The sequence below is a fragment of the Jaculus jaculus genome, chromosome 1 (assembly GCF_020740685.1).
Source record: "Jaculus jaculus isolate mJacJac1 chromosome 1, mJacJac1.mat.Y.cur, whole genome shotgun sequence".
Lineage (NCBI taxonomy): Eukaryota > Metazoa > Chordata > Mammalia > Rodentia > Dipodidae > Jaculus > Jaculus jaculus.
In genome coordinates, this window is record NC_059102.1 from 179,026,587 (window position 1) to 179,046,512 (window position 19,926).

At 39.8% G+C, this 19,926-nt stretch overlaps 1 protein-coding gene across 1 annotated transcript in view; it reads left to right on the plus strand.

Moving 5' to 3' along the window:
• Positions 1-19,926, plus strand: part of Ckap5 (cytoskeleton associated protein 5) — a 150,870-nt gene that overhangs the window by 46,560 nt on the left and 84,384 nt on the right. The window contains exons 6-8 of the mRNA XM_004657215.2: positions 909-1,041; positions 1,424-1,524; positions 5,693-5,806. Coding sequence (XP_004657272.2) covers positions 909-1,041; positions 1,424-1,524; positions 5,693-5,806 — 348 coding nt within the window. The remainder of the gene's footprint in view (positions 1-908; positions 1,042-1,423; positions 1,525-5,692; positions 5,807-19,926) is intronic.

Genomic DNA, 19,926 nt, shown 5'->3' on the forward strand with positions numbered 1-19,926 from the left:
GCTCTGCTGTTACTTTGTTCCCTCAAATTAAGTACCATACTTTCAATGATTCCAGTATGCATATGTTAACTTCTTTTAGTTTTATTTATGAATATTTTGGCAGTGTTAGGATGAAGCCCAGAGTTTTGCACATACTAGGCAAATATTCTGTTACTTGCTTACATACCCAGTCTTGCTAGTATTAAATCTATAAAACTTTAAAAGGGCCCTTTATCCAAAAAAGTGGATTTTATTTATTCTTTCTTTGTGCTTAGACATATGTCTTCAGTGTAGTAAATGTTAATGGATCTGATTTATGCTACAAAATAGATACAATTTAAGTCTTTCTTTTTTTTTTTTTTTTTTTTTTTGGTTTTTCATAGTAGGGTTTCATTCTAGTCCAGGCTGACCTAGAGTTCAAGACTGTGTAGTCTCAGGCTGGCCTTGAACTCATGATAATCCTCCTTCCTCTGCCTCCCAAGTGCGGGGATTAAAGGCATGTGCCACCATGCTCAGCAATACAATTTAAATTTTATCTGTTCTTGTTTACCCAGAGCTACATGAGCAGAAAGTGAGTCTAATGTATATGTATAGATCATTGAATAAAAATATTGTGTTCTGGGCTGGAGAGTGGGCTTAGCAGTTAAGGTGCTTGCCTGTGAAGGCTAAGGACCCAGGTTCAATTATCCAGGTCCTGTGTAAGCCAGATGCACATGATGGTACATGCATCTGGAGTTCTTTTACAGTGGCTACAGGCTCTGGCATGCCCATTTTTACTCTCTCTCTCTCTCTCTTTCTCTTGTTTCTAGTAAATAAAATAAAAATAAATCTTAAACCATTAAAAATTGTTTTAATGGTAGATCTTAATTTTAATTTACTCTAATGGTAGACTAAATAAGTTTTAAAATATTTTATAATAATAATTGCAGTTAAAAGAACTAGAAGAAGAATGGGTCAAATTGCCAACGGGTATCCCTAAACCAAGTAGGTTTCTACGTTCTCAGCAAGAATTAGAAGCTAAATTGGAACAGCAACAGTCTGCTGGAGGAGATGCTGAGGGAGGTGAGTTAAACAATAGTTTTTGTAAAAAGTAGTGAGAACTAACACTGCCACAGAATTTATGTTCACTAGGTATATTTTGAAGAACTTCTTTGAGTAAAGTAAGTTGGCTATGGCACTTTTTTCTTTTTTTTGGCTTTTCGAGCTAGGTTTTCACTCTAGCCCAGGCTGACCTGGAATTCACTCCGTATTCTTAGGGTGGGTGGCCTTAAACTCATGACGATCCTCCTACCTCTGCCTCCTGAGTGTTGGGATTAAAAGTGTGCGCCACCATGCTTGGCTACTCCAGTCCTTTTCTAAGGTTTCACCAGGTATATAAAAGGAGAGATAAATGATATGTAAAACTATTTTGTTTTTAAGATCTGTTTTGTTTTTCTCCTCAAAGGTGGTGATGATGGTGATGAGGTACCACAGATAGATGCATATGAGCTTTTAGAAACGGTGGAAATACTTTCCAAACTTCCCAAAGACTTTTATGACAAAATTGTAAGTAATGCTTAAATTTAATTTGTTTTATTTTAAAATAGTTTTTTCTTTTCTTGTTTTTTGGTTTTTCAAGGCAGGGTCTCACTGTAACTCAGGCTGACCTGGAATTCACTATGTAGCCTCAGGATGGCCTCAAACTCAGAGCAGTCCTCCTACCTCTGCCTCCTAAGTGCTGGGATTGAAGGTGTGTGCCACCACGCCCAGCAATATTTTATTTCTTTATTTGCAAGGAGACAGGGAGAGACTGGTTGCAACAGGGTCGCTAGCCACTACAAACAAACTTCAGATGCATGTGCTACTTTGTGCATGTGACTCATTTTATTTATTTATTTTTATTTTTTTTTTATTATTTATTTTTTGGTTTTTATTTTTTATTTTTTTTTTTTTTTGGTTTTTCGAGGTAGGGTCTCACTCTTGTCCAGGCTGACCTGGAATTCACTATGGAGTCTCAGGGTGGCCTTGAACTCACGGCAATCCTCCTACCTCTGCCTCCCGAGTGCTGGGATTAAAGGATTTTTTGGTTTTTTGAGGAAGGGTCTCACTCTGGTCCAGGCTGACCTGGAATTAACTCTGTAGTCTCAGGGTGGCCTTGAACTCATGGCGATCCTCCTACCTCTGCCTCCCGAGTGCTAGGATTAAAGGCGTGCACCAACACGCCCAGCTTTATTTTTAATTTTTTAACCTACCCTCCCCCACTTCCCTCTTTGATCATTTATTTTATTTTACTTTTTAGATTTTTTTATTTTAATTTTACTATTAATTTTATTATTTATTTGAGAGAGAGAGAGAATAGGCACGCCAGGATTTTCAACCACTGCAATGAACTTTAGATGCATGTGCCTCCTTGTGCATCTGGCTTACATGGGTGTTAGGGAATTGAACCTGGATCCTTTAGCTTTGCAGGCAAATGCCTTAACTGCTAAGCCTTCTCACCAGCCCACATTTTTTGGTTAATCAAGGTGGGGTCTCGCTCAGGCCCAAGCTGACCTGGAATTCACTATATAGTCTCAGGGTGGCCTCAAACTCATGGTGATCCTCCTACCTCTGCCTCTCGAGTGCTGTGATTAAAGGTGTGTGTCACAATGCCCGGCTGCCCTCATTTATTTTGTTTTAAATTATACACAGGAAAAGTTAGAGGATGCTCTGCTGAGCCTTTGTTTGGTTGCCTCCTATTTCTAACTATGTTGCTATGTATATACAACTATTTTGACACATGTTTAAAAAAGTTTTATTTATTTATTCATTTGAGAGAGAGAATGAATAGGCATACCAAGGCTTATAGCCATAGCAAATTAACTCCAAATACATGTGTCACGTTGTGTTTCTGGCTAATATGGATGCTGGGTAATCCAGCTTGGGTCCTTAGGCTTCACAGACAAGCACTTTAACTGCTAAGGCATCTCTCCAGCCCTGGGCACACTTTTTTCTCTTTTTTAATACATCGTGTCAGAAATCAGAACAATTTTTTAAAATATTTATTTGAGGGCTGGAGAAATGGCTTAGACCCATGTAAGCCATATGCGTAAGGGGGAGCATGCATCTGGAGTTCATTTGCAGTGGCTAGAGACCCTGGCATGCCCATTCTCTCTCTCTCTGTCTCTCTACCTCCTTATTTCTGTCTCTTTCTCAAATAAATAAAAATATATTTATTTGAAAGAGTGAGAGAGTGTATATATGAATATGTACACATCAGAACTTCCTGCTGCTGAAATGAACTCCAGATAAATGCCAGTCTCTGTGTCTTATATAGGTATTGAGCAATTGAAACCAGTCCCCCATGCTTTCCAGTCAAGTATCATTAACTGCTGAGCCATATCTCCAGCATATACCTTTAATCCCAGTTGTCGGGAGACAGAAGCAGGAGGATTGCCATGAGTTCAAGGCCACCCTGAGACCCACAGCCAGCTTACCCTACATCCAAAAAAATTTTATTTACTTATTTATTTGCAAGAGAGAGAGAGGCAGGCAGTATCTGGGATAGGCCAGGGTCTCGTGCCACTGCAAAAAAAAAACTTGAATATATTTCCCACTTAGTACATCTGGCTTTCTGTTGGCACTAAGGAGTCAAACCCAGGCTGTCAGGCTTTGGAAGAAAGTGTCTTTAACCATTGTGCCATCTCCCAAGCCCTACCTTTAAATATCTCTCTTTTTATTTTTTTTTCCCCAAAGATAGTGTCTTGCTCCAACCTTGACTGACCTGGAATTCACTATAAAACATTTCTCCAGCCCAATTTAAAAAAAAAACAACAACTTTTTGTTGTTGTTGTTGTTTGAGGTAGGGTTTTCCTGTAGCCCAGTCTGACCTGGATCTTACACTATAACTGTAGTCCCAGGCTGACCTTGAACTCATTGATCCCCCTACCTCTGCCTCCCAAGTGCTGGGATTAAAGGCATGTGCCGCCACACCTGGCCAATATATATATGTATTTTAAATGTTTTGTTTGTTTATTTATGTGATTTATTTATTTGAGAGCAACTGACAGAGAGAGAAAGAGGCAGAGAGAAAAAATAAGAGAATAGTCACGCCAGGGCCTCCATCCAGCCATTGCAACCGAACTCCAGATGCATGTGCCACCTTGTGCATCTGGCTTACATGGGTCCTGGGAAATCGAGCCTCAAACCGGGGTCCTTAGCCTTCATAGGCAAGTGCTTAACCACTAAGCCATCTCTCCAGCCCTGGCCAATCTTTTATTTATTTATTTGAGAGCAATGGGGCAGAGGATGCACCAGGGCTTTTTGTAACTACAAACCAACTACAGATTCATGTCCTATTTTGTTCATCTGGCTTTATGTGGTTTCTGGTGAATTAAGCCTGGGCCAGAAGGCTGTGCAAGGAAGTGCCTTTAACTGCTGAGCAATCTCCTAGCCAGGAATTTTTTTTTTTTTTTTTTTTTTTGAGGCAGTGTCTCACTCTACCCCAGGTTAACCTGGAACTCATTCTGTAGCCCAGGCTGGCCTCACTCTCATGGCAATCCTACCTTAGCTAAAGTACTAGAATTATAGTTGTGAGTCACCACATCTGGCTTACAAACAAGGGTACAAAAAGTATCTTGGGGGCTGGAGAGATGGCTTAGCGGTTAAGCGCTTGCCTGTGAAGCCTAAGGACCCCGGTGCGAGGCTCGGTTCCCCAGGTCCCACGTTAGCCAGATGCACAAGGGGGCGCACGCGTCTGGAGTTCGTTTGCAGAGGCTGGAAGCCCTGGCGCGCCCATTCTCTCTCTCTCCCTCTATCTGTCTTTCTCTCTGTGTCTATCGCTCTCAAATAAATAAATAAATAAATAATTTTTAAAAAAAAAAGTATCTTGGACTGGGAGATGGTTCAGTGGATAAAGAAAAGACCTTGTCATGAAACATAACTTGACTTCAGACTCTAGAACCCATGTAAAAAAAAAAAAAAAAAAGCCAGATGCATTGCACTTTACATAATGGGTGGTCATCAGTTTATGGGGCCTAGTGGTGGAATGTAGTGGCTTGAGTCAGATGTCCCCCATAAACACATGTGCTTTGAATACTTGGTCCTCAGATTGTGATAGTTTGGGAGGTGGAGCCTTGTTGAAGGAGGTGTATTGCTGGGGATGGGCTTAAAAGGGTATTTTAGCCAGCTCCCACATGGTAGAGCTCAGCTCAGTCTCCTGCTGCTATTTCCACCTGCCATGGCAGAGGTGAGGTCCAGATTCTGCTCATGTCATGCTATCCTCTTCCATAAATGAGCTTCCTCTCAGACTATAAACCAAAATAAAAAACTTACCTCCCATTAGCTGCTTTTAGTTAGGTGGTGTCCCAACAACAAGAAGGTAACTATAAGAACCACTGAATCATCTCCCCAGCCCTGTTCTGATATTTTATTTGATGCTTGTTTAATAACAGGAAATGAAATGAAAAACAGTGGCCTTCTGTTTGATTTTGCTATTTTAGGGCTATGAAAATACCTTTCATTTGGAATACAAGTTCTATAAACAAAATACTCTAATTGCCTATTTTTACAGTTTTTGTTTTTTAACTAACCTTGGAAAAAGTTTCAGAAATTAAGTCTTTTGAGTCTACGGCCATGCCACCCTGAACATGCCCGATCTCATCTGAAATTAAATCTTTGAATTATTTGAGTATAAGAAGTAATTTTATTTTGCTTTGTTATATGTTCTACAAGTGATTTATATTCTATATTTCAGGAAGCAAAAAAATGGCAAGAGAGAAAAGAAGCCCTGGAGGCTGTAGAAGTACTAGTGAAAAACCCCAAACTGGAATCAGGCGATTATGCAGATCTAGTAAAAGCATTAAAGAAGGTAAATGGGAGGAGTTTCTGCAGTGTGCTTTTGTTTATATATTTATTTATTTGTTTGTTTGTTGTTGTTGTTCTTTGAAGCAGGGTCTGATTCTAGCCCATGTTTTCTTGGAACTTTATATCCTTGTCTGGCCTCAGATTAATGGTGTTCCTCCTACTTTTTAGCCTTTGAATACTGGGATTAAAAGCATGTGTTACCACATCATGCCTTGCATTGGTATCTTGACAACAGTCACTAAATTTTTCTTCATGAGTAATTCAGTATTTTTCAATTAAAAAAAATTTTTTTTTTTTGGTTTTTCGAGGTAGGGTTTCACTCTAGCACAGGTTGACCTGGAATTCACTATGTAGTCTCAGGGTGGCCTTGAACTTACAGTGATCCTCCTACCTCTGCCTCCCAAGTGCTGGGTTTAAATGCGTGCGCCACCACACCTATTTTTTTAATTTTTATTACAAATGTATTGTCACTTAAGGAATTTGAATTAGAGGCTTATAATTTGTTTTGTTTTGTTTTTTGATTTTTCTTTTTTCAAAAAATTAGTCCAGTTACTATAGATCCTTTAATTTTGCTGTTTATGGTGATGTTACTATTATTTCTAAAACACTAGGTATTTTTTCTCAATTTTTATTAACATTTCCCATGATTATAAAAAGGATCCCATGGTAATACCCCCCCCCACTTTCCCCTTTGAAATTCCATTCTCCATCATATCCCCTCCCCATCTTAATCAGTTTCTCTTTTATTTTGATGTCATGATCTTTCCCTCCTCTTGTGATGGTCTTGTGTAGGTAGTGTCAGGCACTGTGAGGTCATGGATATCCAGGCCATTTTGTGTCTGGAGGGGGAGCACGTTGTAAGGAGTCCTACCTTTCCTTTGGCTCTTACATTCTTTCTGCCATCTCTTCCACATTAGACCCTGAGACTTGGAAGGTGTGATCGAGATGTTACTCGGTACTCCAGTCACTTCTTTCCAGCACTATGATACCTTCTGAGTCATCCCAAGGTCACTGCCATCTGAAAAGAGAAGATTCTCTACCCAAAGGGAGAGTAGCATTAATATAAGGGTATAAATATTAAGAGAAATATTAAGAGAAATGGTTACTGGGCCATTTGATAAGCATACTATATACATTTTTCCAGACATCAGCAGATGTTACACCCCTAGGGCTCATGACTACACCTGTTTTAAGTTTTCAGTATCAGGGACATGTTTCCCCCATGGAGCGGGCTTCCAGTCCAATTAGAGGGCAGTTGGTTTCCACCATGACAGACGTGCCATTATTGCACCCGTTGGCTCATTTGGGCTGGTTGGCCAATTATAAGGCTGGCAGTATCCACTGTTGAGTATCTTCACTGGTGGTATCTCTTTCTCCCATTGACTACATGTAGAATGGCTTCTTCCAGCTTTCTGTCAGCTGGTCTACATGGAGGCGATTATCAGCTCAGTTCCAGCAGGATTTCTCAGTGGCCTTGAAGCCCAAGTATGTGAAGTCTTCAGCAATAGGGTCTTACCATCTATTCCTGGTGGGAAACCAAGGGCCTCGGCAATGGCCTATAATGTTTTGGGGGCATCAGGGACCTCCCTGGCCAACAACTCCCTGGAGGTATCCCATCCCTGGCACTGAAAATTTTCTAACAACAATCTATGGCTCCTGAGTGTTCTATTGTCCGAAACCAGAGGATTCCAGATGATTTATTTGCATCCTCTTAGATTTTGATTAGCCCTCCCTACACCTTTCCTTTCCTCAATCTCTTCCCCTGACCTCACTTTGGGCCTTTTCACCCCCATTAATCTATTCTTCTACTTACATATATACAGTACCAACCTATTAAGTACCCTCCTCCCTTTCTCTTCCCATTTTATCTCCTTTTTAACTTACTAGCCTCTTCTACTGAGTATTTTCTTCTCACTCAGAAGCCCAATCATCTATAGCTAGGATCCACATATGAGGGAGAACATGTGGTGCTTGGCTTTCTGATCCTAGGTTACCTCACTTAATATAATCCTTTCCAGATCCATCCATCTTCCTTCAAATTTCATAACTTCATTTTTCTTTACTGCTGAGTAGAACTTCATTGTATAAATGTGCCACATCTTCATTATCCCCTCATAATCTAGGCTGGTTCCATTTCCCAGCTATTATTTTTTGATTTTTCATGGTAGGGTCTCACTCTAGCCCAGGCTGACCTGGGATGTACTTTGTATCCCAGGCTGGCCTCAAACTCATAGCAGTCCCCCAACCTCTTCCTCCCATCTGCTGGGATTAAAGATATGCACTGACATGCCTGGATAAAGGCTTATAATTTAAAGTTTTTTTTGTTTTTTTTTTTTTCCGAGGTAAGGTCTTACTCTAACCCAGGCTGACCTGTAATTCACTATGTAGTCTCAGGTTGACCTCGAACTCATGGTGATCCTCCTACTTCTGCCTCCCAAATGCTGGGATTAGAGGCATAAGCTATCATGCCTGGCTAAAGAAATTTTTTTAATGATTTTACTAGGTTAGTCTGGTGGGATTGGTTTACTTACTTTTAATTATCATTTTAACTTTAATGTGTTATTTGAAAACTTGTATAAATCCCAAGGAAAATTGGGCCTTGCCATTCTCGAACCAAATATTATAGTTTAAATTTAAATGACCTACATGTATTTGTGCAAATATTAAGTGTGAAGTGTTTTTTGTTAGGTAGCAAATGATGCCAGACAATATTATGTCAGCATGTCAAAGTGTGGAAATATGTGATCAATTATAAAGCAGGTAAGTATTATGGAAGAAATAAGTGGTTTTTAGAAAACACGCCTGTGGTATTGCTTAGGTCTAACACTCTGTTGGCTTTTTATTTTTATTTTATTTATTTATTTATTTATTTTTTTGAGGCAGAGTCTTTCTCTCTCTCTCTCTAGTTTAGACTGACCTGGAAATGACTGACACTGTAGCCCAGGCTGTCCTCAAATTCACAATGATTCTCTTACCTCAGCCTCCCAAGTGCCGGGACTAAAGGAATCAGAGTAAAGAAAGTAGGGGGATTCAACAAAAACAATGTGAATATTCTATAATGAAACCTATTGCTTTGTACATTAATTTTTAAAAATGAAGAAAGATAGGGGCCTAGGAGATAGCTCCATTGGTAAAGTGCTTACCTTGCAAGCATAAGGACATGAATTCAGACCAGTCATGGGCTGGTACAAGCTCAGCAGTTAAGTGCACTTCCTTCACAAGCATGTGGGCCTGACATAGCCTAAGACATCCTCAGTTCAGATCTCCTCTCCAGATTACACATAAAATAGCTGGATATGGGCACACAGCTCAAGTTCTGCAGAGGGGCAGAGACCTGAAAACCTTTGGAAGCTGGCAAGCTTCACGATTAGTAAAAGGAGACTCCTGCTCAAAACACAAGTAAGTGGAAGAGCAGTGTAGCAGCTTACTTGATGTTCTACTCTGGCTTTTGCAGGCAAGTGTATGGTATACCACAAGGGCACATACACATACATACACCACTCACACATCACATTACACACATAAGCAAAAGAAAAATGGCAGGGGGTTAGAGAGATGGCTTAGTGGTTAACGCGCTTGCCTGCATAGCCTAAGCACCCATATTTCAACTCTCCAGATCTCATGTAAGCCAGAGGCATGAAGGTGAGGCAAGTGTTTGGAGCTCAATTTCAGTGTCTGAGGCCCTGTCATGCCAATTCTTTGTCTCTCTAAAATAAAAAATAAAAATGCCAGGTACGGTTGGTACACACTTGTACTGAGGAGGTAGAAACTGGCAGATCCCTAGAGCTCCTTGCCCACCAGTCTTAGCCTAATTATTAAGTTTCAGGCCAGTGAGAGAACCTGTTTTATTTTAAAAAAGAATGATAGGGCTGGAGAAATGGCTTAGTAGTTAAGGTGCTTGCCTTTGAAGCCTAAGGACCCAGTTTAGATTCTACAGGTCCCACATCATGGTACATGCATTTGGGGATCATTTGCAGTGGCTAGAGGCCCTAGTGCATCCATTCTCTTGCTCTTTCTCTCTCTCTCCCCCTTTCTGTCCCTCTGTATCCAATAAATAAATAAGTAAAACAATAAAGAAAGAAAGGTATTGTTCCTACCTTGACAAAACAAAAGAAACAAAAAAGATTGCACCTGAAGAATGATACCCAAGGTTCATACACATATGCATACACATATTTATGAACACCTACACATACACATATAAACATGCACAGTGTAATAGGAATAAAAACAAGTTTATTTATTTGTAATGTTTTATTTTCATCTATTTTATTATTTTTTATTTATTTATTTTTGGTTTTTTCTCACCAGCTCAGGCTGAGCTGGAATTCACTATGTAGTCTCAGGGTGGCCTTGAACTCTTAGAGATACTCCTACCTCTGCCTTCCAAGTGGTGGGATTAAGGGTGTGTGCCACCATGCCCAGCTTTTAAAAAAAATTTTTTTTGTTGTTTATTTTTATTTATTTGAGAGAGGGAGAGAAAGAGAATGGGCGCACCAGGGCCTCCAGCCACTGCAAACAAACTCCAGATGCGTGTGCCCCCTTGAGCATCTGGCTAATATAGGTCCTGGGAAATCAAGCCTTGAACCGGGGTCCTTAGGCTTCACAGGCAAGCGCTTAACCACTAAGCCATCTCACCAGCCCTGTTTTCATTTATTTAATTAAAAGAGAGAAAAAGGCAGAGAGGGAGAGAAGAGAGAGAGAATTGGTGTGCCAGGGCATTCAGTCAGTACAAACAAACTCCAGATGCATGTGCACCTTATGCATCTGGCCTATGTGCATCCTGCAAAATTGAACCTAGGTCCTTTGGCTTCACAGACAAGTGCCTTTATCACTAAGCCATCTCTCCAGCCTGCAATTTTTATTTTTTAATTTAATTAATTTTTAATTTTTATGGTTATTTTTATTTATTTATTTGAGAGTGACAGAGAGAGAGAGAGAGAATGGGCGTGCTAGGGCCTCCAGCCACTGGAAACGTACTCCACATGTGCGTACCCCCTTTGGCATCTGGCTGACGTGGGTCCTGGGGAAATGAGCCTCAAACTGGGGTCCTTAGGTTTCACAGGCAAGCGATTAACTGCTAAGCCATCTCTCCAACCCTTAATTTTATTTATTATTTATTTGAGAAAGAGGTGGGGCTAATGAATGTGGCAGGGCCATAGCTGCAGCAGACAAACTCTAGACACAAGCATCACTTTGTGCATCTGCCTTACATGGGCTCTGGGGGCAAACCTGGGTCCTTTGGCTTTGCAGGCAAGTGCCTTAACCACGAGCCCATCTTTCCACACTAAAAGCATTTTTTAAAATTAATTAATTTATTTATTTATTTATTTATTTATTTATTTGAGAGCGACAGACACAAAGAGAAAGACAGATAGAGGGAGAGAGAGAGAATGGGCACGCCAGGGCTTCCAGCCTCTGCAAACGAACTCCAGACGCGTGCGCCCCCTTGTGCATCTGGCTAACGTGGGACCTGGGGAACCGAGCCTCGAACCGGGGTCCTTAGGCTTCGTGGGCAAGCGCTTAACCACTAAGCCATCTCTCCAGCCCTAAAAGCATTTTTTAATTAATTTATTTAGTTGAGAGAGAGAGAAAGAGACACAGACAGAGACAAGATAGGAGAAAGAATGGGCATGCCAAGGCCTTCAGCCACTGCAAACAAACTCCAAATGCATGTGTTACCTTGTGCATCTGGCTGATGTGGTTACTGGGGAATCAAACCTGGGTCCTTAAGCTTCACAGGCACTAAGCCATCTCTCTAGCCTTAACAGCAATTTTTTTAAAATAATTTTTTAAACGTATATTTTTTTATTGACAACTTATATTCTTACAGAAAATAAACTATGGTATTTCTCTCCCCTCCCTCCCCTACTTTCTCCTTCATAACTCTGCTGTCCGTCATATCCCCTCCCTCTCTCCATTAGTCTCTCTTTTAATTTGATGTCATCATCTTTTTCTCCTGTTATGAGGGTCTTGTGTGGGTATTGCTAGGCACTGCAAGGTCTTGGATATTTGAGGCCAAATTCTGTCTGGACAGTTGTATGTAAGGAGTGGTACCCTTCCTTTGGCTCTTACATTCTTTCCGCTGCCTCTTCCCCAGTGGACCCTGAGCCTTGGAGGGTGTAAGATATTTCAGTGCTGGATACTCCTCCATCCCTTCTTCTCAGCACTATGTTGCCTTTTGGGTATCCCAGTGGTCATCACCATCTGAAAAGAGAAGCTTTTGTAACCAGAAGTGAGAGTAGCATTAATATGAGTATGAACATTAAGCGTAGTGCTTTCCGGGCAATTTGGTGAGAGTAATATATGCATTTATCCAGGCAAGAGCAGACTTTATACCTCTAAGGCTCATGACCTCCCCTGCCATAGGCTTTTGATTAGGTTTTCAGTACCAGACATGTATTCCCTCCCATAGAGTGGGCCTTTAGTCCAGTTAGAGAGCAGTTGGTTTCCGCAGAGCAGACATGCCACTATTGGACTCGTTCAGTCATTTGGCCTGTGTGGCCAAACTTTCCAGCATCCACTGTTTTCACTGCTGATGACTTCTGTCATAAACCTGCATACAGTGCAGCTTTTTCCAGCTTTCAGTTGGCTGGACTACAGGGAGAAGGTTTTCTGCTCAGTACCATCTTGATTTCTCAGTGACTTTGCCACTTGGGCATGTGAAGTCTTCAGCGATAGGGTCTTACTCTCTCTCTCATGGGGAGCCAAAGGCCTTGGCAGTAGCCTGTAATATTTTGGAGGTAACAGGGTCCTCCCTGGCCAACAACTCATTAGAAGATGTCCCGTCCCAGGCACTGAAAATTTTCTAGTAAAAATCTATGGCTTCTGGATGTCCCATTATTTAAGAAAGTAGATTTTCATATGTCTTATTCAGAATATCTTGAATTTTTATTGACCATCCCTCCCCCATCCTTCTTTTATAAAATCTCTTCCCCTGACCTCGCTTAGGCCTTTCCCCTCTCTGTAATCTATTCTTCTTCTTACATATATATGATATCATCCTCTTAAGACCTTCCCTCTCCTCCCTCCCTTATACCCTTTTTTAGCTTATGAGCTTCTGCTACTGATTTTTGGTTCCAGCTCACACACAAGTCTATACATTTGTAGCTGCGATCCACATATAAAGAGAGAACATATGACATTTAGCTTTCTGGGCCTGTATTACCTCATTTAGTATAATCCTTTGCAGATCCTTCCATTTCCCTGCAAATTTCATAATTTCATTTTTCTTTACTGCGGAATAGAACTCCATTGTGTAGATGTACCACATCTTTATTATCCATTCATCTGTGGATGGACATCTAGGCTAGTTCAATTTCCTAGCTATTGTGAATAGAGCAGCAATAAACATGGTTGTGCAAGTATCTCTAAGATAGTGAGAAGAGTCATTAGGATATATGCCTAGGAGTGCTATAGCTGGATCATATGGCAAATCTATTTTTAGCTGTCTCAAGGACCTCCACACTGATTTCCACAATGGCTGTAACAGACTACATTCCCACCAACAGTGCAGAAAAGGTCCCCTTTTACCACATCCTTGCCAACATTTATTGTCATTTGTTTTCTTGATGGTAGCCATTTTGATGGGAGAGAGATGGGATCTTAAGGTAGTTTCAATTTGCATTTCCCTCATGGCTAAGGGTGTAGAATACTTTTTTAGATGTTTATATGCTATCTGTATTTCTTCTGGTGAGAACTGTATTTAATTCCATAGCCTATTTTTTGATTGGGTTGTTTGATTTCTTATTGTTCTGTTTTTTGAGTTCTTTGTATACTCTGGATATTAATCCTCTGTCAGATGTGTAGCTGACAAAGATTTTCTCCTATTCTGTATGTTGTCTCTTTGCCCTATTCACAGTGTCCTTCCTTTGCTGTACAAAAGTTTGTAATTTCATGATATCCCAGTAGTAGATTAGTGGTTTTATTTTCTGTACTATTGGGATTATGTTCAGAAAGTTATTACCTATGCCCACATGTTGAAAGGTTTTCCCCCTTCTAGCAATTTCAGTTTCAGGTCTGCTATTAAGGTCCCTGATCCACTTGGATTTGATTCTTAGGCATGGAGAAAGACAAGGAGCTATTTTCATTTTTCTACATACAGATATCCAGTTTTCCCCAGCACCACTTGTTGAAGAGGCTATCTTTTCTCCAATGAATATTTTTGGCATTTTTGTCAAAAATCAGATGGCTGGGCTGGAGAGATGGCGTAGTGGTTAAGCACTTGCCTGTGAAGCCTAAGGACCCTGGTTCAAGACTCGATTCCCCAGGACCCATGTTAGCCAGATGCACATGGGGGCACATGCATCTGGAGTTCATTTGCAGTGGCTAGAAGCCCTGGAGCTCACTTTCTCTCCCTCCCACCCCCCTCTCTGTCTCTGTCTCTTTCTCTCTGTCTGTTGCTCTCAAATAAATAAACAAAAAAAAAATTTTAAAAATCAGATGGCTGTAGCTGCCTGGATTAACATCTGGGTCCTCTGTTCTGTTCCATTGATCTACATGTCTGTCTTTGTGCCCATGCCATGCTGGTTTTGTTACTATGGCTTTGTAATATAGCTTCAAATAAGTAAAAAAAAAAAAAAAAAAAAAATTTTTTTTTAACCTTAGAGAGAGAGAAAAAGATATGGTGTGCAAGGGCCTCAGTCATTGCAATCGAACTCCAGACACTTGTGCCACCTAGTGTGCATGTGCAACCTTGTACTTGCCTTACCTTTATGTGTCCTGCTTCCATGGGATCTGGAGAGTCAAACATGGGTCCTTAAGCTTCGCAGGCAAGCACCTTAACTGCTAAGCCATTTGTCCAGCCCCTAAAAGCAATCTTTAAGAATTGCCCATGAAGAAAGATCTTTATAAGAGCTGCAACAGAGGTCAGAGAACTGCCTTATTCTACCTTAACTGTGAATGTTCTGTTGAACGACACACATGTTTGTACCTCTACACTTGTCTGTGGATGAACACAAAACTTCCAAAAATATTGATTGTGGGCTAGAGAGATGGCTAGCAGTTGAGGCACTTGCCTGCAAAGCCAAAGGACCCAGGTTCGTCTCCAGGGCCCAAATAAGCCAGATGCACAAGGTGGTACATATGTCTGGAGTTTGTTTGTGGTGACTAGGAAACCTGGTGGCCCCATTCTCTTCCCCCCTTCAAATGATCTGGGCATAGTAGTGCATTCCTTTAATCCCAGCACTCTGGAGGCAGAGGTAGGAGGATTGCCGTGAGTTTGAGGCCGCCCTGAGACTATATAGTTAATTCCAGGTCAGCCTGGGTCAGAGTGAGACATTACCTCAAAAAACAAAAAATAAATGAATAAGGGCTTGAGAGATAGCTTAGCTATTAAGGCAATTGCCTGCCAAGCCAAAGGACCCAGGTTAGATTCCCCAGGACCCACATTAGCCAGATACACAAGGGGGCGCACCTGTCTGGAGTTCGTTTTCAGTTGCTAGAGGCCCTGGCATGCCTATTCTCTCTCTCTCCCTCTTTATCTGTCAAATAAAATATTAAAAATAAATAAATAAATAATGATTTAAAAAAATTCACCAATTAGGTAAATTCATCGATGTGGATCTATGAAAATTAAGAGTCAACTCTGTTTATTAGTAGTTTACCCCCTGTTCTTTCCTCCAAGTATAGGTATGATCTGCTAGGCCTTTCTTCAGTCATCAGTTTTCTTTCTTGAAGAGCCACAAACTCATACTAGATTACTTAAAAGTGAATTGCATTGGGAAGAAAAGGCAGTTCAGCAAACCTGAAGTCTGGGGGGAAAGATAGGGAAGGAGGGAGGTAAAGGGCATTTAGAAGCAGAATGGGTGGAGAATGAGATTTCAGGCTTCTAAAGAGAGCTTCATTATTCCTATAAATTCTGGTATGTAATCTTTCAATTTGTGATGCTTGGAATTCAATCGAGGTCCTCAGAAATGCTAGGAAAATACTGTAGCAGTGAGTCACACTCCCAGCATATAATTTTTATCTTACTGAAGTCACAGTATATTAAACAAAAGCTTTTGACTTTTTTTTTTACTCACAGCAATTGATATTCTGTACCTGTTGAGATATTAGCTGTTCAAAACAGACTATTTTGTGCTATTTTGTGACTTTTGGTGACATTGTGAATATACATGTAATCTGTAATTTAAAATTGTGTATTATGGGATGGAGAGATGCACTTGGGAGACAGAGGTAGGAAGATTACCATGAGTTTGAGGCTATCCTGAGACTACAACATGAATTCCAGGTCAGCCTGAGCTACAGTGAGACTCTACCTTGAAAAACAAAACAAAAACTAACAAACAAAAAACACAAAAAAATACATATCTTAATATATAATCTCTTTATTTTATACACAGAGAGAACCATTGATTTGTTTTATTTTTGCTTCTCTGGGCATTACATTTGAGGCCAAATTGAGAGGGAGGTAGCATTTCTCCAGGGAAAAGACTGAAACAAATAAATAAGGACTTATGGGCATCTATAAGTAAATCAAATTTTTAAAAAATTATTTTATTTTTGTTTATTATTTGATAGAGGCAGGTGTGTGTGTGTGTGAGAGAGAGAGAGAGAGAGACAGAGACAGAGACAGAGACAGGGAGAGAGACACAGAGACAGAGAGAGAATGGGCATGCCAGGACGTCCAGCCATTGCAAATGAACTCCAGATGCATTGTGCCACTTTCTGCATCTGGTTTACATGGGTCCTAGAAATCAAACCATGATGGTTTGGCTTTGCAGGCAAATGCGTTAACCACTAAGCCATTTATCCAGCCCTCAGATTTTTTTTTGTTTAATTTTTATTAGCATTTTCCATGATTATAAAAAAATATCCCATGGTAATTCCCTCCCTCCCCCACCCCCGACACTTTCCCCTTTGAAATTGCATTTTCCATCATATTACCGCCCCATCTCAATCATTGTGCTTACATATATAAAATATCAACCTATTAAGTACCCTCCTCCCTTCCTTTCTCTTCCCTTTATGTCTCCTTTTTAACTTATGGGCCTCTGCTACTAAGTATTTTCATTCTCACACGGAAGCCCAATCATCTGTAGCTAGGATCCACATATGAGGAAGAACATGTGGCGCTTGGCTTTCTGGCCCTGGGTTACCTCACTTAGTATAATCCTTTCCAGGTCCATCCATTTTTCTGCAAATTTCATAACTTCATTTTTCTTCACCACCGAGTAGAACTCCATTGTATAAATCTGCCACATCTTCATTCTTCACTCATCAGTTGAGGGACATCTAGGCTGGTTCTATTTCCCAGCTATTATAAATTGAGCAGCAGTAAACATGGTTGAGCATGTACTTCTAAGGAAATGAGATGATTCTTTTGGATATATGCCTAGGAGTGCTATAGCTGGGTCATATGGTAGATCAATCTTTAGCTGTTTTAGGAACCTCCACACTGATTTCCACAATGGCTGGACCAGATTGCATTCCCACCAGCAGTGTAGAAGTGTTCCTCTTTTTCCACATCCCTGCCAACATTTATGATCATTTGTTTTCATGATGGTGGCCAATTGACAGGAGTGAGATGGAATGTCAATGTAGTTTTAATCTGCATTTCCCTGATGACTAGTGATGTAGAACATTTTTTTAGATGCTTATATGCCCTTCGTATTTCTTCCTTTGAGAATGCTCTATTTAGCTCCATAGCCCATTTTTTGATTGGCTTGTTTGATTCCTTATTATTTAACTTTTTGAGTTCTTTGTATATCCTAGATATTAGTCCTCTATCAGATATATAGCTGGGGAAGATTTTTTTCCCATTCTGTAGGTTGCCTCTTTGCTTTTTTCACTGTGTCCTTTGCAGTGCAAAATCTTTGTAATTTCATGAGGTCCCAGTGATTAATCTGTGGTTTTATTGCCTGAGCAATTGGGGTTGTATTCAGAAGGTCTTTGCCAAGACCAATATGTTGAAGGGTTTCCCCTACTTTTTCCTCTAGCAGTTTCAGAGTTTAAGGTCTGATGTTAAGGTCTTTAATCCATTTGGACTTAATTCTTGTGCATAGCGAGAGAGAAGAATCTATTTTCATCCTTCTGCAGATATATATCCAGTTTTTCCAACACCATTTGCTGAAGAGGCTGTCTTTTCTCCAATGAGTATTTTTGGCATTTTTATCGAATATCAGGTGGCTATAGCTACTTGGGCTTACATCTAGGTCCTCTATTCTGTTCCACTGATCTACATGTCTGTTTTTGTGCCAGTACCATGCTATTTTGGTTACTATGGCTCTGTAGTATAGGTTAAAATCAGGTAGGGTGATACCACCAGCCTAATTTTTGTTGCTCAGTGTTATTTTAGATATTCGAGGTTTTTTGTGATTCCAAATGAATGTTTGGGTTGTTTTTTCTATTTCTATGAAGAATGCTTTTGGAATTTTGATAGGGATTACATTACATGTGTAGATTGCTTTTGGTAAGATTGCCATTTTCACAATTGATTCTTCCAATCCAGGAACAAGGAATGTTTCTCCACTTTCTAGGGTCTTCTGCAATTTCTCTCTTAAATGTTTTAAAGTTCTCATTGTAGAGATTCTTTACTTCCTTGGTTAGGTTTATTCCAAGGTATTTTATTTTTTTTGATGCAATTGTGAATGGGAGTGATTCTCTGATTTCATCCTCTTTGTGTTTGTTGTTAGCATATATGAAGGCTACTGATTTCTGTGTATTTATTTTGTATCCTGCTACATTGCTGTAGGTTTTGATCAGCTCTAACAGTTTGCTAGTAGAGTCTTTAGGGTCCTTTATGTATAGAATCATGTCATCTGCAAATAATGATAACTTGATCTCTTCCTTTCCAATTTATGTCCCTTTTATGTGTCTCTCTTCCCTTATTGCTATGGCTAAGACTTCCAAAAGTATATTAAATAAAAGTGGGGATAGTAGACACCCTTGTGTTGTTCCTGATTTTAGTGGGAAAGCTTCCAGTTTTTCCCCATTTACTAATATGCTGGCTGTATGCTTGTCATAAATAGCTTTTATTATATTGAGATATGTTCCTTCTATTCCCAGTCTCTGTAGGACTTTTATCATGAAGGGATGTTGGATTTTGTCAAATGCTTTCTCTGTGTCCATTGAGATGATCATGTGATTTTTGTCCTTCAACCCGTTTATACAATGTATTACATTTATAGATTTGCGTATGTTGAACCATCCCTGCATCTCTGGGATAAAGCCTACTTGGTCAGGGTGAATGATCTTTTTGATATACTCTTGTATTCTGTTTGCCAATATTTTGTTGAGAGTTTTTACATCTATGTTCATGAGGGAGATTGCTCTGTAATTTTCTTTTTGTTCTATCCTTGCCTGGTTTTGGTATCAGGGTGATGCTGGCCTCATAGAAGGAGTTTGGTAGAATTCCTTCTTTTTCTATTTCCTGGAAAAGCTTAAGAAGCAATGGTGTTAGCTCTTCCTTAAAGGTCTGGTAAAATTCAGCAGTGAATCCATCTGGGCCCGGGCTTTTTTTAGTTGGGAGACTATTGATAACTGTTCGGATCTCCATGTTTGTTATAGATCTATTTAAGGGATTAATCTCATTTTAATTTAATTTAGGTAGGCGGCCATATAGATCAAGGAAATCATCCATTTCTTTCAGATTTTCATACTTTGTGGAGTATATGCTTTTATAGTATGTCCCTATGATTTTTTGAATTTCTCTGGAATCTGTTGTGATGGTACCTTTTTCATCTCTGATTTTATTAATTTGTGTTTCTTCTTTCTTTTGGTCAGATTTGCTAAGGGTTTATCAATCTTGTTTATCCTTTCAAAGAACCAACTCTTTGTTTCATTAATTCTTTGGATTGTTTTTTTTTATTTGTTTCTATTTCATTAATTTCTGCCCTAATTTTTTTTTCTGCCCTAATTTTTATTATTTCTTCCCGTCTACTGATTTTTGGTTTGCCTTGTTCTTCTTTTTCCAAGGCTTTAAGGTGAAGCATTAGGTTGTTTACTTGCGACCTTTCTAGTTTCTTAATATAGGCAGTTAAGGCTATAAATTTACCTCTTAGAACTGCCTCCATTGTGTCCCAGAGATTTTGATATGTGTTGTCATTATTGTTTGACTCTGTGAATTTTTTGATTTCCTTCTTGATTTCTTCATTGACCCATTCATCATTTAGTAGTGTATTG